The sequence below is a fragment of the Nyctereutes procyonoides genome, unplaced genomic scaffold (assembly GCF_905146905.1).
Source record: "Nyctereutes procyonoides isolate TBG_1078 unplaced genomic scaffold, NYPRO_anot_genome, whole genome shotgun sequence".
NCBI classification, from domain to species: domain Eukaryota; kingdom Metazoa; phylum Chordata; class Mammalia; order Carnivora; family Canidae; genus Nyctereutes; species Nyctereutes procyonoides.
In genome coordinates this window covers 15988626-16011269 of record NW_026575144.1, presented here as the reverse complement: position 1 = coordinate 16011269, position 22644 = coordinate 15988626, and the positions used below count along the sequence as shown (strand labels likewise).

The 22644-nt window shown below is 42.1% G+C and overlaps 1 protein-coding gene across 1 annotated transcript in view; it reads right to left on the bottom strand.

Moving 5' to 3' along the window:
• Positions 1–10715: 10715 nt before the first annotated feature.
• The window catches only part of ACTN2 (actinin alpha 2), a 66270-nt gene continuing 54341 nt past the window's right edge, over positions 10716–22644 (bottom strand). The window contains exons 14-21 of the mRNA XM_055308849.1: positions 21644–21784; positions 20038–20220; positions 18802–18936; positions 17698–17877; positions 16923–17069; positions 13527–13592; positions 12570–12728; positions 10716–10930 (exon numbers count right to left, since the gene is read on the bottom strand). Of these exons, the coding sequence (XP_055164824.1) occupies positions 10772–10930; positions 12570–12728; positions 13527–13592; positions 16923–17069; positions 17698–17877; positions 18802–18936; positions 20038–20220; positions 21644–21784 (1170 nt within the window). The 3' untranslated portion in view covers positions 10716–10771. The remainder of the gene's footprint in view (positions 10931–12569; positions 12729–13526; positions 13593–16922; positions 17070–17697; positions 17878–18801; positions 18937–20037; positions 20221–21643; positions 21785–22644) is intronic.

Here is a 22644-nt window from a genome sequence, read left to right as displayed (position 1 = left end):
GTGAGTTTTCTATTTCACATGATCTTAATCCTCTTGAAGAAGTACCCTATTGTTTGTATTTTATTGAGTGTTTTTATCATGTCAGGGTATTGAATATTATCATATTCTTTTTCTATATCAATTCAAATGATCATGGGGTTTTTTTTCCTCCTTCTTTGTACTTCATTTTATCATGTTAGACAAAAAAGATAAAATGAGGCAGGGACTGTAAACTGAGTGGTTTAAAATTAGGATTGGAAGACTTCACTGAGGGGCACCTGGGGGGCTCAGTGGTTGAGCATCTGCCTTTGGCTCAGGTCGTGATACTGGGGTCCTGGGATCAAGTCCCACGTCAGGCTATCAGCCTGCTTCTCCCTCTGCCTATGTCTCTGCCTCTCTCTGTGTGTCTCTCATGAATAAATTAAATTAAATTAAATTAAATTAAATTAAATTAAATTAAATTAAATTAAATTAAAAAAGGAAGACTCACTCAGGCATCTTTGCTTTTCTGCCTCTGACTGAGGCCAGGCCCTTATCTCACACTTGGACTCTTACAACAGCCTTCTCAAAATAAGTCTTCATTTTAATGTCAGCAGACCCTGGAATGATTGTAATTAGCATACACGAAAGAATTTTCTGTTTTAGACTGTCTAGCCCTCTGTGGGGGCAGAAGGTGGGTATGGCTGGCCTTTCTCTGGCTCTCTCCCAGTTGTTCCATCTGCACCTGCTCACTGTCTGACCAGTCCTCCTAACACTCATTCTCAGCCCTCCTCATTTCTGGCCACAACCAACCTTGATAAAGTTGTCAGTGAGCAGGGAGATCCGGAGTGTGTATCCTATCTGTTCCACTAATGAGCTGCCCTGGAGACAGACATCACCCAAGAGCCATGGTCTCTGGGAAATAGCTGGGGATGCAAGCCCTGGAACAGAGGGAAGCAGTCAAGTCTTGAATAGTGGTGGGCATTGGCATAAAGCAGGTGCAAGCACTGACTACTGAATACACACACACACACACACATATGTTAGGACATAAATACAAATACTAAATGTAAATTTAGTATTTAAGTTTAAATCTAAAGTCTTAAAGGCTTTCCTACATCTGCAGCAAACAAATAGCCTGTTTCTTTTTTTTTTAATAGCCTGTTTCTTATATTTTTATTGCTTAAATGAATACTGCAGCAGGCTGGGAATTCATTTGGTTTTGCAAATTTGATACATATTTACTTTTAATATTTTATCTATTTATTTTTTCCTGAACTGTTCGGTATGGAACATTTCATGCATCCAACAGAATTGAGTGATTCAGACACTCGGTCCAGTGGAGAATAAGTGTGGATGTTTAATATATTGAAGAATGACTTCTACAGTCTACACCCTGGCAGAAAATGGAATGTGGCCCTACATGGGATATTAGAATATGACTCAGAATCTCCTACCTTCAAAATTGATCATGGGGTAATGGATAAGAACAGTTCTGGAAGTCCCAACTCTGCTAGCTGGGCAATCATAGCCACTTAACCATGATGGTCTCAATTTTCTGTAGAATGAGGATAATAGTTAATTTAAAGGGACCTCTGTGAGGAACAGCTGTGATAATGGATGTCCCCTTTTTTCTCTGAGATTCATTTCTACCAAATGAAGGGGTTTGGATGAGATTATCTCTGAGCTGTAATTTCCTGAAATCTTGTTTATTCTAAATCGGTATTTCCCAAAGCATGTTTCACAAGAGGATTTTAGGTATGTGACAGAACATTCTTTAATAGTAGTGGTGGCAGACAAGGAGTAGGAGCTGAGAGGGCCAGCTCTGAGGCCTGCAGTCAGATTTGCTGGGCCTCACCAATCCCCAGCTCCCTGTCAAGACTCTACCCCACAACCCTCCATGATTATCAGAAGTTGGACGATGAATGGGTTAGGTTTATGATAACCATTTGGAGGCCATCAGACATAGGAAGAAGAGGCAATAAATGTGTAATTCCGTAGCAACAACTAGGTCCCCATAGAGCTCCCCACTGAGATTCGGACATGTAGGTTCACCCAGCACACCAGTTTCCAGAGGAACCCTGAAGTAGATGCCTCAGCTGGAGAGGGGAGAGAGCTGAGGCTGGTACTGCATGTGGACCCCAGGCCCCTGAGACCCACTGTGGTGTAAGAACAGGCAGTAGCCTTCACACTTGTGGCTGATTCCTTGGGCTCAGAAACAGTGCGGAAGCAAGACTGTGACAGGAGTAACAGGCTGACATGTATGTGGTATGACGCCAATATAACCAGCAGTCCAAATACACTGGGTGCTCAGAGACCAATAAAATAAAAATAAATAAATAAATAAATAAATAAATAAATAAAATAATAAAATAAAATAAAATGGCAAAGAGTGATGCAAAGCTGACCAGCAGCCTTTCCCCACTGATGCCATCTGTCAATCTTCTCATAAGGAAGTGACATAATGGAAGATCCAAGTGGAAGACAGGGCATTAGGCATGCTACCCTTCAAGATCCATATCACATAGTCTCTTTTGATTATAAAAAAATTCTTGAAAGAGAACATAAATTATTATTTGGAAGAGAATAAATTAATGGATGGGACAGAAGAAAAAAAGAACCCTAGCCCCTAGAGATAAAAGTATTCTGTGTCAGCAAAACTGCTTACATTCCCTCTGATGGGAAAGAGTCAGAGGGGCATTGGATGGTAAAACCATGTAGAAAAGAGAAGAATAAAGCATGTGAAAACAAAGAATGTCTGAAAATTGTGCTTAAAATTATATGTGGTGGTTGTAAAATGAACGAATGGATGGATTGAATGAATGGATGTGTTGAATTTGGTACCAAATGTCACTATCTTCCATTATTAAACATATATAAAGATGAGTTGACAGACAAAAATGTGAAAATGTTTAGTACAATCTAAAATGCCATAAATAGGGGTACCTGGGTGGCTCAGTTAAGCATCTGCCTTCAGCTCGGGTCATGATCCCAGGGTCCTGGGATCAAATCTTGTGTCCAGCTCCCTGCTCAGAAGGGAGTTTGCTTCTCCCTCTGCCTCTGCCCCTCCCCCCCACTTATGCTTGGGTGTGCTCTCTCTCTCTCTTTCAAATAAATAAAATCTTTAAAAATAAAATAGAATAAAATACCATACCATAAAATACCATGAATATAGCTGTGCAACCAGGTCAGGAAACTGTCAAGGTTCCTAATGTATTATTTGGGGTAAAGCTAAGCTGATAAAAACAGAGACCGTAAATACCGTGGCTTAAAGCATATACAGTTGACCCTTGAATAACGTGGTGGTTAAGGGTGTCACCCCCCCACCCTGTGCAGTTAAAAATCTGCATAGAGTGCTCGCTTTGGCAGTACATGTACTAAAAAAAAATCTGCATAGAGCTTTAACTCCCTCCAAACTTTACTACTAATAGCCTACTACCTATTGGAAGTCTTACCAATAAGTCAATTAGTACATTATTTGTATGTTATATGCATTGTGTTCCGTATTCTTACAATAAAGTAAGCCAGAAAAGTAAAGTGTTATTAAGAAAATCATAAGGAAGAAAAACACATTTACAGTACTGTACTGGATATATATATATTTTTAAAATCCTGCATATATGTGGACCCATGCAGTTAAACTGTTTTTAATTTTAATTTGTTTTAGTTTTCCTTTTTTATTTAAATTCAATTTGCCAACATATAGTATAACACCCAGTGCTCATCCTGTCAAGTGCCCTCCTCAGTGCCTGTCACCCAGTCACCCCATCCCCCTGCCCTCCTCCCCTTCCGCAACCCTTTGTTTCCCAGAGTTAGGAGTTTCTCATGGTTTGTCTCCCTCTCTAGTTTTTCCCACTCAGTTCCCCTCCTTTCCTTTATAGTCCCTTTCACTATTTCTTATAGTCCACGTATGAATGAAATCATATGATGGTTTTAATTTTTTTAAAAGCTTTTATTTTTTTATTTGAGAGAGAGTGAGAGAGCACAAGCAGGCAGAGGGGCAGAGGAAGAGGGAGAAGCAGACTCCCCACTGAGTACAAGTGTGTTTCTTTCTCTATGGCAATCTTGAGGTGAGATCCCATGTCACTCAGGAACCCAGATGTCTTGGCTGAAGCATCCCATTCCTTGGACCTAACAACCAAGTGTTGGTGATGATGCCTGTTTTCTTTCTCTTAAAGATGCCTTGTTTAGTCCGTTATACTCAAGAAGAGTTTGGAGCAATTGTTAATTTCAACCCACCTTGGCCAGTATCTTTTTGAAAATAAAAGGCTTTTATATCATCATGTGCTTTAATTGTATTTTCTTCAAAACATTGGAGCTGCAGCTTTAGATAATTGAAGAAATGTAAAATGTCTCCATGGAACCTAATTACCAAATTCAGGCTAAATGATTAATTTAATGATTACATCAGTCTTACTGTCTTTAAAAAAAAAAAAAAACAGACTTTATTCTTCAAATAAAATGTAACACATTTTGACCAATAGAATAAAAACCACCAAGAGATAAATAATGCAACAAATCTTGTAAAAGCAATTAAGATTAAAATGCCCTTGTGCTAATAGAAAATTTTCATTATGTAAATTTTTCTCACTTACTTATGCAATATGTAGCTACAAATTTAAGTTATTCATGAAGCAAAGGGGATGCTAAAAGGAATGGTACTCCTTTGGTACATATGTATGCGTATGTATACTGAACTCTGGTGTTTGGAAATAAATACAAATCATATATAAAATTAAAAAGTAGTTCCATTAATTTTGTTAGACATACTGATCAAACTTATTCAAAGTATCTAGTGAAAGAGTAAGTATAGACTGCTAAAAATTAATTGATCTGGTGTCTAGTATAAATTTTATTTATTTTTTTGCTAACATGAAGTAGTGCATACCAAATATTTTCAAAGATGAAGTAAGTTCAAGACTGTAATTGGAATATTCTTTGTGCCTGGATTAAAATGTTTTAAATACCTTTTTGTGTAATACACACCAAATCTCAAAGAAGTCAGGTAAAAAATGACCACAGGTTTTGTCTGTTGAAATTTGAAAACTGTGGTTGTCTCCAGAAGCACTACCATAGTGGCCTGCGCTGTTTCAGTTGTTTGGTAGTGCTTTTCTAACCAGCAAACTAATACTAAGGATTATTCTCGAGAGTAGCTGAAAACAATTGCTTTTGTTTAAATACTTGATCAAAAAAAGCACCATTTAGATGGTTAATCTTTCTTACTGATGGTCTGATTTTCCTTTTTTCCCATGAAAATATCTTTCCACCTATTTCTTTTTAATTTTTCCCTATGTAACTAACTGTAGTACAAAATTAATTCAAAATGAATCATACACCTGAACATAATGGTTAAAATTACAAAAAGTCTAGGGATGCCCAGGTGGCTCATTCAGTTAAGCATCTGCCTTTGGCTCAGGTCTTGATCTCAGGGTCCTGGGATTGAGCCCTGCCTCGGGCTCCCTGCTCAGTCGGCAAGTCTGCTTCTACCTCTGCCCCTCTCTCCCCTCACTTGTGCTATCTCTCTCTCAGATAAATAAAATCTTCAAAAATTACAAAAATTCTAGGAGGAAACAGAAAAATTCTTAAAGACCCTATATTTAGCAAAGATTTCTTTAATAGGACACACACAAAAAATCCCAAACTAGAAGATAAAATAATAAACTGGATGTCATAAAAATTAAAATTTTGTTCTTCTAAAAACACTACTCCAAAAATTGAAACATGAGCCTCAGACTGGGGGGAGAACATTCTGATGGTCCAATTTTCCATCACCAATCTCCCCCTCATGAGTCATTCATTCTTTTGACAATAATTGGGGAGTGGAAAAGGTGAGGTCAGAAAAACTGGCATTACTGCCACCCCCAGTGCTTTATAATACACGTATCTGATTTCATAATGTCCTTACAAGGGCCAGTGTGTTCCATTCCTAACACCACAGTTCACCTTCAGCGTAACAATAAGACCAGAGAAGATAAAAAGTTTCAGGGTTTGGGAGTATGGTACCTTGATTAAGCACCGTAATAAGGGTTTCAAAAAATAGTTCAAATCATCCCTTTGTTCGGAGCCCTGGAGATTTTTATACCCAAGGTCAGTGGACCTTAGATTTAGAATGGGTGAGGGGTGTGTTTTCTTTTGAGAAGTGGGAGAGGAGAAGGGTGGTTCTACAAGCAAAAGTGACAAAGGAGATCCTGTGATGTTAGGAAAGAGTATGTCTGGGAAATTGAAGATCCAGAAATGCATTAAAAGTGCCCATTTAGGGCAGTCCAGGTGGCTCAGCGGTTTAGCACCGCCTTCAGCCCAGGGCCTGATCCTGGAGACCGGGGATCGAGTCCCACATCAGGCTCCCTGCATGGAGCCTGCTTCTCCCCTGCCTGTGTCTCTGCCTCTCTCTTTCTCTCTCTCTGTCTCTCATGAATGGATAAAATCTTTAAAAAAAAATTCCCATTTCCACAAAGCCCTTGGACATCTTCACATGCATGGGTCTCCCTGCTGGAAAATCACTACACTGTCATTCATCAGTTTGGATCCTTTCCTGATCCTCTCCAGCCCAGCCATCAGCCTGATTATTTCCACCTGTTCTCCTTCCTGTGGCTGCTAGTCAATAATACTCAGGTGCACAGGAGCACGCAGAACTGTTCATTCAATGCTTACCACCTGCCCTGTGCCAGGTCCTGTGCTTGAGGATGCATGGATAAGACAAGTCCCTACCCTTGGCCATCTCAGCACAGCACTACCCCAGGGCAGGGTGCGAGACCCCGAAAGCCAAAGCAAGAATAATCTCTGGAAGTAGAGAGTAAGGCTGCGAAGATGGAAGTAGTCTAGGGAAGGCCTCCCAAAGGAGGAGACAGGCGTGGAAGGATGATGGATTTACCCCCACCGGAGAAGAGCAAAGAATCTGTCCAGCATCTGAAACACTTGAATGATTATGAGAAAGGATGGTGTTTTGGAACTAACAGTGCTCAGAGATGGGTACATACGAGGTGGTACATGGGAAGGGTAGCCAGAGAGAAGGCTGGTTCCTTAAGGGCACTCATTGACATTCATGCATTGATTTCCTTGTATTTGCCTGCATATCCCATTGGCAGCAGTCACAGAGCAGAGTCCTGTGGCACAGAAAAAGCAGTGGTTTTCACCCTCAATTGTACAGGAGATTGATCTAGGGCAAAGACTGGTACAATTGACTGGGTTCTCCACCTCCACTGATATCAAATATTCTGATTACAGTGGTTTAGGGTGGGGTCCAGGCATCAGTATGGTAGTTTTCATGAAGGAGGTTATTTTGATGAAGGCTGCTGTCCTTGGGTTTCTTTTGGGCATTGGTCACATTGGTAATTTTGAAGTTGTACACTTAAATGCTAACCATACCACTTCACTGTTCATACTGCGTATTCAAAAAGTATTTTTCTCTTTACATTACACTTACATAGCTAATGCTTCTCCATCTCAGGTAGCTTGTCCCATAAGGACACATCGTGACTTTGTCGGTATATTTGCCACTGTGGTTTCCCAGCCATACAAAAGGATTTGCGCGTGTGCTTGGTGGGCCCCCAGGCATTTCTTCCACCCATCTGCTTTACCCATCTGCACTGCTGTGGGGATAAATTCAGAAAGATTTTAAGGCCCTAGGGAATCCTTGGCTTCAGGTTCCCACTGACAGCTCACAACCATCTCCAGCTCCCAGCTGCGAAAGAATCATGGTCTGTCAGGTTCTAAAGTATCGAGTTATCGATGATGCAAAAGAAAAACAGAACCGGTCTCCTCTGCTGATTTCACCTGAAACATGAAAATGCCCCAGACAGGACAGTATAATCACTGCCCAGGCTCCTGGGTATTTAAGAAAGCTCAAGAAGGGATCCCTGGGTGGCGCAGCGGTTTGGCGCCTGCCTTTGGCCCACGGCGCGATCCTGGAGACCCGGGATCGAATCCCACATCGGGCTCCCGGTGCATGGAGCCTGCTTCTCCCTCTGCCTGTGTCTCTGCCTCTCTCTCTCTCTGTGACTATCATAAATAAAATTAAATTAAATTAAAAAAAAAGAAAGCTCAAGAACACGTTGGGCACACTCAATGCCTTCTTGTCGATTAATGAAACATGAAACTCATAGCCTGGCATTTCCAGGTCACCAACCAGACGGCCCTGGAGTTTGCCTGGCCATTCATATTTGTCCCATTTTACCTTCCCAGGTAGAGCCTCTCTAATTCTTTTAGACTTTTTTATTCTGCCCATCCTTTCTTTTACCTCTAAGCCACTGGCTTTCATCATTTTTTTTCTTTTTTCTTTTTTTTTTTTTTTTTGATGATTTTGTTTTTAGTAGTCTCTACATCCAATTTGGGGCTCAAACTCAGGACCCCAAGTTCAAAAGTCACATGCTCTACCAACTGAGCCAGCAAGGAACTCCTCCTAATCCAGTGGTTTTCAATTAAGTGTTAATGTTGAATCTTGGATATTTTGCAATTTCCCATTTTTTGCTTTTCTTCTGTCCCTAGAACCTCCTAATTTCACACTACTTGAGTAATTTGCTGTTTTATCAAAGAAACAAACAGAAGCCTGATTATTCATTGTATTTACCTAAAAATCCAGAAAGAAACCTATTTATGAAACACGCTACCTCATATATGGTAGAAACTTCACTTCAAATCTTCCAAAATTTGAATTTTTCAAAAAAATTCAGATGTCCAAGTCTCAACCCAGACCTTGACAGTCTGAGGTAAGGGTTTGATATGCACACGTTTCAAAACATTTCAAAAATACCTAATGTGCTTTCTGGTATGAGCTCCTAGGTAAAAATTCCTAATCCATTTCATCTCCGTGTCCATTCGTCACTCACCTCTAACTGGGTCGACCTTAACTCCTCATCTCAAATTCACCCTCCACTCGACAAGCTTGTCTCTGATTGTTCAAGTAAGGCAAGAGAGTTTTAAAGTATGGTGGAAATTTTAGGTGATGAAGTTTGTTGTTAACCAAAGAAACTGGTTATTGTTTGGAATAATAAAAAACAGGAATTCTTTTCTTTTTCTTTTACAAATGAAGTTTAATTGATAATTCAGGTTCAGGAATAAAAATAACTTCTAAAATGAGAGTATAAACACGTTTACTAAGTGGTTTTCAGAGTTTACTTCTTTTCTTCATTTATTTGCATATAGTGATCTAATATCTTGCCTGAATATTGTAAAGAAATTAAGATTTTTAGGTAGATGAGCTACCTCTTCCCATCCTAAAACACCACAACTCCCCCTAGTAGCCTCAAAGGCAGAACGACTTTCTAGCTTTTTCCATGATGTTTGTGGCTGGAATATAGCACCTGCTTGAAATAAAATAGGGAGTCAGAGTTCACCTAGACATGACCCCAAAAGTGTTTGGCATTAAACCTACTCAGATATTTCAGGCATTTGCAAGCTACCATCTACTCAATAAAATGGAACACATTAAGTTAAAAAGGTTGAAGGTTCTAAATGGGCCAATGTAGCAAAAGCAGTTATGAATGGAAAATGTCATGTTTCTGTAGATGGAAGGCTATAAAAATCTGAGGAAACAGACTGTAGGTAATAAGCACATTACTGCCTTTTCTAGTCACACTTTAATGGCTGTTTGCAACTGTTTCTGTTTGTTTATAATTCCTTTCCCAATCAATAAGGGCTAAGATATAAAAAGAATTCCTGCTTTATTCTCCTCAAGTTGTCAACAAGATGGAAGAACAGAGGGGACCGTTGCAGCATACGGCAGCATGAGCAGAAAAATGAACAAACACTGACAAGAACAAGATGATGCTGGGAGCACATAGTGTGTCCTCTGTGATGAGGCTTCAGATGTGGATGGAGCCAGACTCAGACTTGTCAGGATGCGCCATCCAGTCAGTGATGAACACACACCAAGTGCTAGCAAAAACATCTAATAATTCCTACTTCACAGAATGAATTCACCCAAAGATATATAAAGGTTCTTCAAGGAAAGAACTTACCTCTCCCCTGTTGAGAATTAAGCCTTTCCTACCATTTTCTACAAACTCCTTCTTCTTACCAGGTCATAAAACCATAAAGGCATAAAAAAAAGTCCTACCTGGAAAGCCAGAAGGGTCCCAGTTTCTGACTTGTCCCCTCTTAGGAACTGCTACTACAGACACTTGTTTATGTCATAACAGAGCATTTCTATAAGGAGAACCTGTGCTAACAAGCTCTAGAAAAAGCACAGAAACTTGGAATCAGCAGATAATCCTAAAAACATGCATTTTATCCAGTGCTTTTCTCTTCCTCTCTGGCAATTAAACTGACTTTTGTATTTCCTGAGGAGGTCCCTACTCCGGAGAATAAGTAAGGCATTGAAACCCACTGACTACATAATCCTAAATCATGAAGAGCTGACTATCATCTTTACTTAAAAAGTTTTTGGGACAGAGGATCTTTGGGGTAGTTTGTTTTTATTCCCTGGACAATATGAAATTCAAATAGACCTAATCTTTGGATAAGCAAGAAAGTAAAACACTAATATCCCAAATATAATCCATTAGGGATAATCTCATAAACATTAAATATGAAGAATATTTTTTAAAGTATCAAACGTTTAACTAATGTGTGATTTTTTTTCCCTAATCTTGAATCTTGGATAAAAATCCAGAAAGAAACCTATTTATGAAACATGCTACCTCATATACGGTAGAAACTTCACTTCAGCCATATCACATGGCTGGCAACTACTGAGCTACAAACTATTTTTTTCTCTCTCTTAACTTAATAAAGCTTGTCAAAGGTTCCAGGAAACCAACTGTGACTTCAGCTTTTATTGCGTTCTGATGGGATCAGTGATTACAGAGCCCGAGCATCACAGATCGCTCTCCCCGTACAGGGCAGAGGAGAATGCGGTGTAATCCAGGGCTCCGGGCACACTGCCCGGGCCTGAGTAGGCGGGCATCCTCTTGATGCAGTACTGGGCCTGATCTGGGGGCAGCTCTCGACGCAGCTCCTCTGCCAGGATGTATGGCTAGGGAAAAAACACACAAGTGTTTGTAAGATCAATCGCAGAAAACACTGGAAGATAAACAGTTTTAATACTTACACACAGCTTGCATTTGTTTAATTTAAATAAAAGATTAAAGGCAGGGGTCAAGTGGGCATGGTAACTGACAACTGACATCAGGCTGTATTTCACTGCTAAGAGTGTATCTAGGGCAGCCCAGGTAGCTCAGCGGTTTAGTGCCGCCGCCTTCAGCTAGGGCCTGATCCTGGAGACCCGGGATCGAGTCCCATGTCAGACTCCCTGCATGGAGCCTGCTTCTCCCTCTGCCTGTGTCTCTGCCTCTCTCTCTCTCTCTCTCTCTCTCTCTCTCTCTCTCTGTGTGTGTGTGTGTGTGTGTCTCCATGAATAAATAAATAAAATCTTTAAAAAAAAAAAGTGTATCTACAAGGTGATTTGTTTTGTGGCCAGCACGAAATTTAATATGCTTCATAAAGGCAGAGGGAGGACTATCATCTCAAACTGAGCCATAACGCAGGTGAAAAATACTATGGCCTAAGATTCATACTGGAAAGATAAAGGGATAGTTGGGTTTGTATCATCTGCTGATGAGAATATAGGAACAGTTAACATGACCAACATTTTCTCTTTTTTTAATGTATATGTGTTTTTAGAAAATGGAGTCATTTTCCTACTCAGTTTATTAAAAAGCTAATTTTGTCACTGTAGAAAACCTCTTTGTAAAGCAGAATAAAATTGATATTTAACGTTGGGATGTATATATTTTTTTTTAAATGTCAAGCATCCAACAGGAAACAGGATAATTCTGGTGAAACAGACTGGCTGATAAGAGTCAAAATAAATAAATAGCAAATATGCTTAACTTGTAGCAGGGTTTTTTTAGGGGGTAGGGGGGATGAGTGGGTTAGATGAGCTTTGGCTGATTACCTCCTACATCAGATGGGCTCTCTTCCTCTACCCCTATCCTCATGATACAGGATTTTTAAAATTCTAAAACAAACATTTATGGTTTTCAGGATAGTGTATCTTGTCTGATGTTGTAAGATATTAAGCGTGGCTCTGTTGATACTTTACCACACTAAATTCCCCTTCTCTCTCGGCCAGAACACTGAGTAAAAGAATCATATTCCACACTGAATTTATACGTACTAAGATGTCACTATTGTTTGGGAAATGAGACTCAAAAATTCCAAACTTGCAGTTAAATGTAATGCAAAGCCTGCCCATATTTTAAATGGGTGAATGGCTATATTTAGCTTTGTTTCCATGGCTGGCCACAAAGACAAGGTCCTTAAGAAAAGGTCCCCGGTTCCACAGTATCTGAATTGTGCAGTTCCTTCTTTCTGAGTCCTATCTCCTGAACGTAAAGTTTAACCAGTAAAACACATCAAAAAAACTCCACAAAATATGCACTGTGTTCCTTCTGCCCAATTCCCTGGGAGGCCCCCACACAAGTGCTGGGAACAGAGTGTGTATTCTTTGTTCTGTGTGGGCCACTGTCAGGTTGACTTGCTTTTTCAATGCTGATGTGGTACAAAATACACCAGTATCAAAATGGTTTTTACTTTGGCAATACGGTTTTTTGTTTTACTAGAAAAACACCATGAGCTACCACAAAAGCAGAGGGAAATCTGTCAGTGCAGACCTTATCAGAAGCCAGGATCCGGAAGGAGGCAATGACCTGCTCTGCCGTGTCTGTGTCAGCTGTCTCCCTTGTCATGAAGTCGATGAAGGACTGGAAGGTGACAGTGCCCTGTCCGTTGGGATCCACCAGGGTCATGATGCGTGCAAATTCAGCTTCGCCCTGGGGCAAGGTTGCAAGAAAACATGTACTTCATAACAGGACACAATCCTCAACAGTGCCATTCTCCTGCTTTTAACTCCTGACCTGTGAATTCCTTATGGAATAAAAACTTAAATATTCCCTGCATTTCCTTTCTGTCTTTTTAATAGAGCCCGCAGAGGGGCAACTTAGGTTTACTGACGTCAGATGATGGTACAAGTTGCTGTAGCATCAAGCCAGAAGCTCCCAAACATATGAATTCTTTCCTCTCTCTGACGCATTAGCCTTCAGGCCTTAACATACTTTTGGGAGAGGAAATGAGAAAATGAAAGAGATGGGCCTTTTTTTCAGACTATAACCCACAAGAGTAACATTGCTAAGTAGAAAGTGGCAGTGCAGAACATGGTTCTCCCGATTTTTTTGTTAAGGGTCCAAAAAGAATCAAAGCAACTCAGGTTCAAAATACAGATTAATATCAGAGGGAAAAGCACTTTGGAAATCATTAGGCTACTGAAAGCCACTGAGGTGTATACACTTTATATGAGGGAACTGGATGTCCATAAAGCTGTTTTTAAAAGTTCACGTGTTCTTCCTTCACTAGAAAAAAAAAATCTGACTGATTACTGAACAAAAAGATATGCTCTGGTTCCGTGAAATTATTTTTAGCCAGTAGAAGGCAAACCTTCAAAATGACCATCCTATACAAAGAAGGGAACCGATCCCAAACGTGCTCTCAAGCTCTAAGCTAGTCATTTCTTGCACATAAGTCCAGGCTTAAGAAAATATCCAATCCTTGTCAAATTTTCACTTCTGTCTTACCAAATCATAACCCATGGAAATCAAGCAGGCTCTGAAGTCCTCGTGATCCATCAGGCCGTTCTTCCTCTGCCAAAAGATGAACAGAGAAGCTGAGAATTAGGGGCAAAGTGACCAAGTGAAATGAGGAGAAGCCAGCAAGAGAAGAGCCATGGGGAACCCCACCAGGGAGACGGTAGAGGTCACCCCTGACTTCTAAGGGGATGGAGCCAACACAGGGATGTTACAAAACAGTTTCTTAAAAAGGAAAAAGGAAACATGGGAGGATAACCACCAGGCAAAAATGAAAGGAGACTACACATCCCAGAAAGCAGCAGAAAAAAAGTCACCAAGAATGACCCAGGCAGGAACTAACTACTGCAACCTACTGATGACAGGTTCCAGAGTGTTCTGAGAAATCATCACGCTCCCATGATGGTCCTCCTCTGTGAGACTCCTCCCAGAACAGCAGCATTCCTTGAACTCAGGTTCAGGGAGCCCACACCACTCTCGGGCTCAGGAGCCAGGAGGCAGTGGCCCCCCACACTTCACATGGCCTCACCCATGGATGCCCTGCGGGTCTGCGCAGAGCAGCACGCAGAAGGTCCACATGGGGGGATCCCTGGGTGGCTCAGCGGTTTGGCGCTTGCCTTCAGGCCAGGGAATGATCCTGGAGACCCGGGATCAAGTCCTGCATCAGGCTCCCTGCATGGAGCCTGCTTCTCCCTCTGCCTGTGTCTCTGCCTCTCTCTTTCTCTGTGTCTCTCATGAATAAATAAATAAAATCTTAAAGAAAAAGAAGAAGAAGGTCCACGTGGGTGGCAGCTGTCACTATTGAGAAAAGGCCAGGTCAGGACAGTGACCCTGACCCTCCTAACACCGAGGTGTCTACACAAAGCCCCAGCTGTAATGGGAAGGACACATTGTGCTGGAGGTTTTCTTGAAGAGACTGAGGGGACAGCTGTGGTGCAAGCATCAGTACACATGTAAAGATAAGTGAACACTTGTAAGGTTGTTTTCTGGTGTTCTCATTTGCCCATTTGTCAGTCCCAGAAGCTGACAGCAGGTTCTTCTTGAGATGAATGGAAACTTCACATGTGTTCTCAGGCCTGCACCCAGCACTGTCACCACCCTGCCCCCTTGGTAATGCCCACCTCACCCACACTCCACTGCGAGGTCCCCCCACCTCACGGAGGCCCCTACTGTGAGGCCCCCCCACCTCACCCACACTCCACTGCACACTGACTTTCCCAGCTTCGCTTTTTCATGTTCTTCTGCCTCCTTGCCCCACAGCGACCTCCCCTCTGCCATTCTCCCTGCTGGGGAGCCTCTCCCTGCTGTCCAGCCTGCCCTGCCACCAATCCAAGTGGTGACCCCCTGCAGGTTTCAGCCCTGCACCCTAATAACTGTATTGCCCACTGCCCAGGGCACGTCTTGGGCACCATGCTGCCTCTGGCTTTCAGCATCTCTTCTCTTGGGCTCTCAAGGCTTGCAATTTCCATGTCCTTTGTAAGCATTCTCCCTCCTCTGCCCCTGATCCTGGGGTCACATTCCCTTCCATTTCTGTCTCAATTAATCTCAGCTCTGCCTTCTTTCCTCACTCCTACCCCTCCTGTTCCTCCAAGATCTTCTGCTCACTTTCTCCCCTGCCTACAACCCACCAGTCCACTCTCACCAAGGAGGCCAGTCACATTTTCTGAGGCACAGCCACAATCATGGTATGCCGAGGCTCTAGAAGCTCGGGTAGGAACCACTCAGGGCACATCCCTGGTGCCCCCTGCAGTTCTTACCCTTACTATTTAATGAGAAGATGAAACAAAATGGATCTGCATCCCTGATGCATCTCCCCATGACATTAAGTAAACTTCATTTCTCCCAAAACATATACTAACATAATAGTCACAAACTCTTTAACTTGGTAGGTTCTGCATGACCCTCCTTTGTCCTGCAAAAGATAATCTCATTGTCTTAGATTCAAATAAATATGCTCTTTCCTGTGGGTTGGCCCAAGTGAGAGAGACAGGTCCTCCAACAAGCCCAGGTGGGTTTGTGCAGGGACAGTGATCCATTATTTCCCTCCTCGGGGGCAGAATGACAAAGACTTCAGCGTATGGAGTCAGGTCAGTAGGAGAGCATGTTTCTGCATAATGATGTTGTGCTGACCTCTTGCTCACATCTGGACCCATCTCTGTATCTGTTCTTTACTACTCAGGCCCCATCAGAGGTCTATAGCCTGAACTCTTAAACAGGTCTAACTCTGGCTGTGTGGCCCAAAGAACTTTTTTTTTTTTTTTTTTTTGCAGGGAGGGGGAATAGCACAGGGAGAGAGAATCTCAAGCAGGCTCCACGCCCAGTGTAAGCCTGACAAGAAGCTCGATCTCAAGGCCCTGAGATCATGACCTGAGCCAAAATCAAGAGTCAGACGCTAACTGACTGAGCCACCCAGGCAACCTCCCAGATGCATTTTGAGAACCATTTACTGATAAATGTAAACCAGACACAGCATCTTGTACGGAGCAGTGAAATATCCTTTCTTAGGGATCTTTAGTAAATAGTATGTGGCCTTAGAAGTCACTTTTAGCCGCATGATAAGCAACTGGGAATTTTCTTTCTTTTTTTTTTAAATTTAAATTCAATTAAAACTGGGAATCTTTTTATAAAGAACTGGTCTTACTTAATATGATTCAAATCAAAATCCCAGGCAGTATTTTAAAAACAGCATGTTAGTTTTTATATGCCTTTACCATGAAAACAATCATCATTCTAGTGGTGTATTTTCCTTAGAACATGTCTTGAGTCAATTTCATTAATTAAAAAACATGAAGTGTTATACGTCAAGACAGTTTTAGGACACGTGGGTGGCCTAGTGGTTGAGTGTCTGCCTTCGGCTCAGGTTGTGATCCCAAGGTCCTGGGATTGAGTCCCACATCGGGCTCCCTGCAGGATGCCTGCTTCTCCCTCTATGTCTCTGCCTTTCTCTCTATCTCTTATGAATAAATAAACAAAATCTTAAAAAAACCCAAAAACACCAGTTTTATATGTCATGAGGTGCTTTACCTAAATAGTTACTTAGGAAAACTCAGAGTTTTGTATCTGTCTTTAGAGAAGATCTAAGGCCAACAACCAGACTACATCAGGGACATGCTTTTCTTTTGAACAAATCTAGCTTTGCCTTCCAATTACAAAGGCATCTGTTGGGAGATCTGCAGAAAGCTGCACACAAACCTCCACTTCAAGCTGCCATGTGCAACATCAGAGCCTAGAGCTTCATTTTTGGTGGCTGTTTTCCTTTGGCATGAATCCTCTTTCCCTGGAATGTTTATAGGGCATTAAGACTTCAAACTAATAGCATGAATATCATTTCAAATGCATTTTTTCACATCCTGGTGTTGCCTACTGTACAAGTACAAGGAGACATACCCTGTCAAAGTGGTTGAAGGAGGCCCTAAACTCGTTCATCTGCTCCTGGGTGATGCCCTTGGCATCTCTCGTCAGGATCTGCGTCTCTACTTCATTGATGGTTCTGGCGATGGTCGTCAGCAGCACCTCCCACCCAACACGGATGTGCTACCAAAGAAAAAGGACATGGTCAGCTCTGGGTCTTTCCAGCACATCAGTCTTGTCTTCCTCATCTTCCTAACTGGAGAGCTGACCCAGAGGGAGATGAGTAGGGCTTAACAAACTTTTATTATTTATGCCTTTTTCATTCTAATTTTTCACTCCTTTTAAGATTCTGTAGTGGGAAAGCACCCAGAAGTGAGAGCAGGGTTCTAATAGTGGCGACTGGCACTTTTAAGTAAAATGCACAATGAAGAGTAAATTTGTCACTAGCAATTGCTTTCCATTAACCAAGTAGCGGGATGGGCCCTGGATTATACCTGCTTGGGGCTAAAGTGGTTAAAATGTGAACCATTAGTTACTCTCCAGACAGTGCAATGAATTCACTGTCCTGATGATGAGGATGATGATGATGGTGAAAACTACTACTTTTCTAGCTCTTGGTAGAGTTCACAAAGCTTTTTCATGTATAGTGACAGTGAAGATGAAGATCCCTAACTTCTGCAGCATAGAGCCTACAGCATACTCCCCACAGGAGTAGGGACAAGTGTGGGGATAACCCCCCCCCCCCCGGCAAGACAAGGTGAATGGTCATAGCAAGAAGCAACAGCCACCCCAACGTGTCTGGCCGCTGTACCTCCATGGTGTAATTGGTGTGCTTGTTGTCAAAGACCAGGGCCTCTTGGATGAGCTGATGGTCTCCCTCTAGCTTGTCGATGTTGTTCTTATAGTTGATGATGTTGTGCTCATACTGCTTCAGTTGATTCATCTGGTCCTCCAGGGCTCCCGTGATCTGGATGGAGCTCCGGGCAATCTCCTGATGGAGGCAAAGAGAGGGAAGAAAGCAGGTGAGTCAGCCTCCACAGCAACTGCGTGGAAGCCAGGATTCCTGATTCTGCCTCAGAGGCTATGCCAGTGTTAGGCAGCAGTCAGAGACACTTGATTTTCTCAGGTGAAGTGGGAAACAGCAGAACCATGGCACGAAAGCAGCTCTAGTTCCAGTTCATCTAGAGAAGGGGGCGGGGGGGGGCAAAAATCAACCAAGATCCAAAACAGCAAAGCAAGAGAAGGGCAAGAGAAGAGTTATTTTAGCCTCCTTCTGCCAAAGAGGGAAGCCTCCCTGGCTCAGAGAGGTGATGTTCTGCCCTATTCTGGAGGAGGTGGGTGATGTTCTGCAGGAAAAAAGCTGCCAGACAGATTTAAGACCGCTGGAGGGTCAAAAGAATTTCTCATTTTCTTACAGGTTCTCCCTTTAAGAAAAAAGGTAACATTTTATCACCAAAAAGAAGGCTGGGAAAAACACAAGAAGAGTAATATATATCTCTTGACTGTTCTTAGTGATAAAATGAACCCCGAAATCAGTGCCATTCCAAGATCACTTTTCCTTACATGTTCTAAAAATGCAAAGTATTTGTGACTCCTCACATGTTCTCCTGAAGGATGGATGGTTTAAAATCTAGGTCCTATAGAAGCTAAACACCAAGAAAGAACTCCATCATCCTTTTTAATGACAAAATGAATGGATGGCAGCAAGAATAGCCTCAGCCCCCTTTGTAGTGGGCCCTGCATCCACTGATGCCACAGATTACATGAGCTTAGGGGCCCAAGGGGGTAAAGCTCAGCGTGACATGAGGGCTCCTCACAGCACCAAGCAGGGCGACCAGGAGGTAAGTGGAAGAGGTTTCACTGTTAGGTCAATTTCGAGGGTTGCAAGAAGCTCTTTTGAAGGGCACCGCCCTACCTCCATCTTGTTCTGGATCCACGGCCCGATGGCATTGGCCTGTGCAGCAAACTGGCGCCGCAGACGCTCATTGGCATGCTGGCGGGCCAGCTCCTCCTGCAGGGACTGATCCCGGATGGGCACAAGCTGCTTCACCTGTCAGGGACCAAGGACAACAGGGATTAGAAGCCATCTTGCATCCAACAGGAGTACAAAAATATGTGCTCATAGTCCAAAGTGTAGTGGTGGGAAGAGAGGGAGGGTGAGGAGGAAGAAGAGGGGAGGAGCGTAAGGGAATATAGGAAGAGGAGGCAGAACGGGTGCCCCTACTACAGGAACTAAGGAAGAGCTGGGTCTAGCCCTAGCAGCCCCCCATTAGGGATATCCATTAACTCTATGGCTGGCAGGGGGTGATGGGGGGAGAGTGGGGACATGGTTCAGGGGCCAGTCCAGAGCGCAGAGGATTTGTGAACTTGAATGAGAGAAAAGCTGATATCTTTATTTTCATGATCTCTAATTGAAAGTTAGCATTTCCTTCAATAATGAATGTGGGCAGCAAATCCACAGTCGTATTTAGCAGTACCATGACTTGATCACAGTAGAAATCACAGACAGTCTCACATGACATTAGTTATTGCCTGCCTCTCAAAATAGCATGAATACTCATCCCAGCTTCAAAATGATCAGATCAGGGTGCCTGGGTGGCTCAGTGGTTGAGCGTCTGCCTTCGGCTCAGGGCATGATCCCAGGGTCCTGGGATGGAGTCCCACATTAGGCTCCCTGCAGGGAACCTGCTTCTTCCTCTGCCTATGTCTCTGCCTCTCTGTGTGTGTCTCTCATGGATAAATAGATAAAATATTTTTTTAAAAAGATCAGATCTGCTGTTAGACCTTGGTTTTCAATGTGTCTGTGCAGAAGCCAACCATTACTGTACTGCAACTTTAAAAAAAAATTTTTTAATGACTGTATTTTAACATCATTTGTTTCCATTGGCACCTTAAATGTTTTTATGAATTTATAAATATGATTATCAGAAGGAATCCACAGGCTCCCCTAGACTGCCGGAGGGATCCAAGACACAAAAAAGTTAAGGACCCCCTGCTAGGTTCATGAGTTCAAGTCCTATGCAACGTGGGACTGCAGGTAAGTGATCATCATGCAAATCATTCACTCTAGTTTCTCAAGTATTTACCTCTTCCCTCAACCTCGGCTTTGGGAATGCCCACCTTGTCCCACATCCACTCCTCAGTCACCCACCTTGTCCCACTTGGCCCGGAGCTCATCCATGGTGACAGTGCTATAGGGATTGCTGGAGCTGATTCTGATGTTGTAGCTCTGGATCACCTTCTCCACCTCGTTCTGGATGGCCATGATGGACTGCCGTTCACCATCGGCCTCCGGCAGCGTTGCCTTGAACTGCTCGTGGGCGGTGATCAGACTCTAACCCAGTGACAGAAGTGAGGAAAACTTTACTATTGTGTGAATTTTACAGGCTTCTCTATGCTCCCTTCTGCACATGTGTAAAATGCATTTTATGATTATAGGAATCTCTGCAGGAAAACAAACTCTGGATGTTTTAGTAAAGCTATTCTATACACAAAAGAAGTCAAGATCCTTGAAAATGAAAACAAGATACCATGACTAATTGATGGCTATTAATCCAAGGTCTTCAAAAAAAATAATTTTCTTTTTAAAAAAGTTCATGTTTGCTTTCATAATTTTTGATCCCCAGCTGCTGGGGATCAGTTTTACTTTCCATTGACAAACAGAACTTAGCTGCCCTTTATAATGACCAGTCTTATCTTTGCAGTTCAACAAAAGAACCTAACACTTGCTGCCTTTCTACTTAAAGACCACCAAGAAATATATCCCTACTTCCCAAAAAGAAAAGGTCACAAAAATCAGCTCTTTCCCCGAGGGCTTTAAAAACCTCCATTAATCAAGTCTATCCTTTGGCCCTAATGTATGTAGATGCCACAGGGAGCCCTTGCAGTGCCACGCTACAAAGAAACTACTTCATATATCAGGTATGGTTTCCATGGTAAACTTAGAAGTCTCACTTATTCCAAAAATAAATGATTTTAGGTCGCTAACCTCTGCTTATGCATGCATGAAAAAAAAATGCAACGTTCAACAAAGTAATTTCCTTCCCCCTACACCCTTCTAGAATGTTCCTTGACAGGGATGTGGGTTCAAATTCCAATCTTTAGCATTCCTTTATACTTGGATTCTTTTTGATGACTTATCTATTTTACAGAGAGAATTAAAAAGTGTTTTCCCTTAATATTCCATTGTACATCAAATTCACCATACACTGGTCTCTCAATAGACTAGGTCTTGGCCCTTTAAGAGTAACTCTCCTCCCTAACGTGACTACTTAGAAGTCTTACTTACAACTTTGATGTTCCAGAAGAAATCAGAAGCAGAAAATTTTGGTTTGCAGGAGACAGATGGTGCTGCTTTTTGGTTTCTTATGCTTTATCATCCAGCAAAACTATACACATCTTAATAAACAGTAATATGCATGTATTTGCAAAGTACTTAACTCAGCAGCCAATAAACTCATACCTTTCCATGAATACCTCCCAAGAGCATAGATGTCTATGTTACTCAATGATTCCACAGTATTCTTTTAAAGAACAGGCCTTTTTAGATGTATTCACCATTGTCTGATGGATATAATTTTTAAGTTGCAGCAAAGAGTAGTATACACATTTTTAAGCTAAAGGTCAAAGGGTAATTTGGGCTCTCTTGCTACATTTTTCTTAGTTAAAAAAAGGAACAAAATGAAAGAATTCTAAGTTTTTAAAATCACAATTCATGTCTAGTGCAGTGTAAGTATGGAGCTGAGGCATTCACTTACCTGGATTTCCTCAATGCTGTGGACAATGAACATGTCTTGTAGGTCCTCCATGGCACCTTCCATCCAATTGTTGAAAGGAGCAGCTCTCTTGGCAAACTCCAAGTGGAGCTGATCGATGGTTTCTAACAATTTCTCAGTTCTCTGGAGTTAAGTTAAATAGAAATGTTATCATAGATTAATAAAAAAAATTATCTCTGAAGATGTCAACACACATTCCAGAACAATAAAGTTATTATCTGATGTTCTGTTAATCACAATGCGCTCATCACTAGTACGTATATACAAAAGATGAGCCAGTGTTCAGTGATTAGACTGAGCCCTGCAGTTCCCTGAAGCGGCTTCTTAATCTAAAAAGGATTTCTTTTTTTTTTTTTTTAATTTTTTATTTATTTATGATAGTCACACATACAGAGAGAGAGAGAGAGAGAGAGGGGCAGAGACATAGGCAGAGGGAGAACCAGGCTCCATGCACCGGGAGCCCGACGTGGGATTCGATTCCGGGTCTCCAGGATCACGCCCTGTGCCAAAGGCAGGCGCCAAACCGCTGCGCCACCCAGGGATCCCTAAAAAGGATTTCAAGACATCCAGAGTAGTCTTGTTTTGAAAGGCTAGTACTCTGTTTCATGCTACTTTTTTTGAAAACTGAGAATCTGTAGGGGGGATAAAGTAATTCGCTCTCAGCTAAAAGCAGTACTTTGAAGGTCAGCTCTGATCCCCTAACCACCTAGGCAACAACACTCAACACACCTTCCTCATTTTTGAGACAAAAGTGTGCAGAGAAGATGCACGCCATTCCAAAAGTCACCTGTGTTTCACCTAAGTGAAAACACAGGAACTACAGTTTAACATTCTCAAATCATCAGGATTTCACATAGAGATCCTCTCTGCCTTTCTGGGCATATGGAAGCACCTAGCTTCCAGCCACAGACAACATTCTACTTGTTTCATGTGGCAGAGAGGCTGTGGGTAGACAGCAAAAGCATCCTCTTCATCTGTAAGTC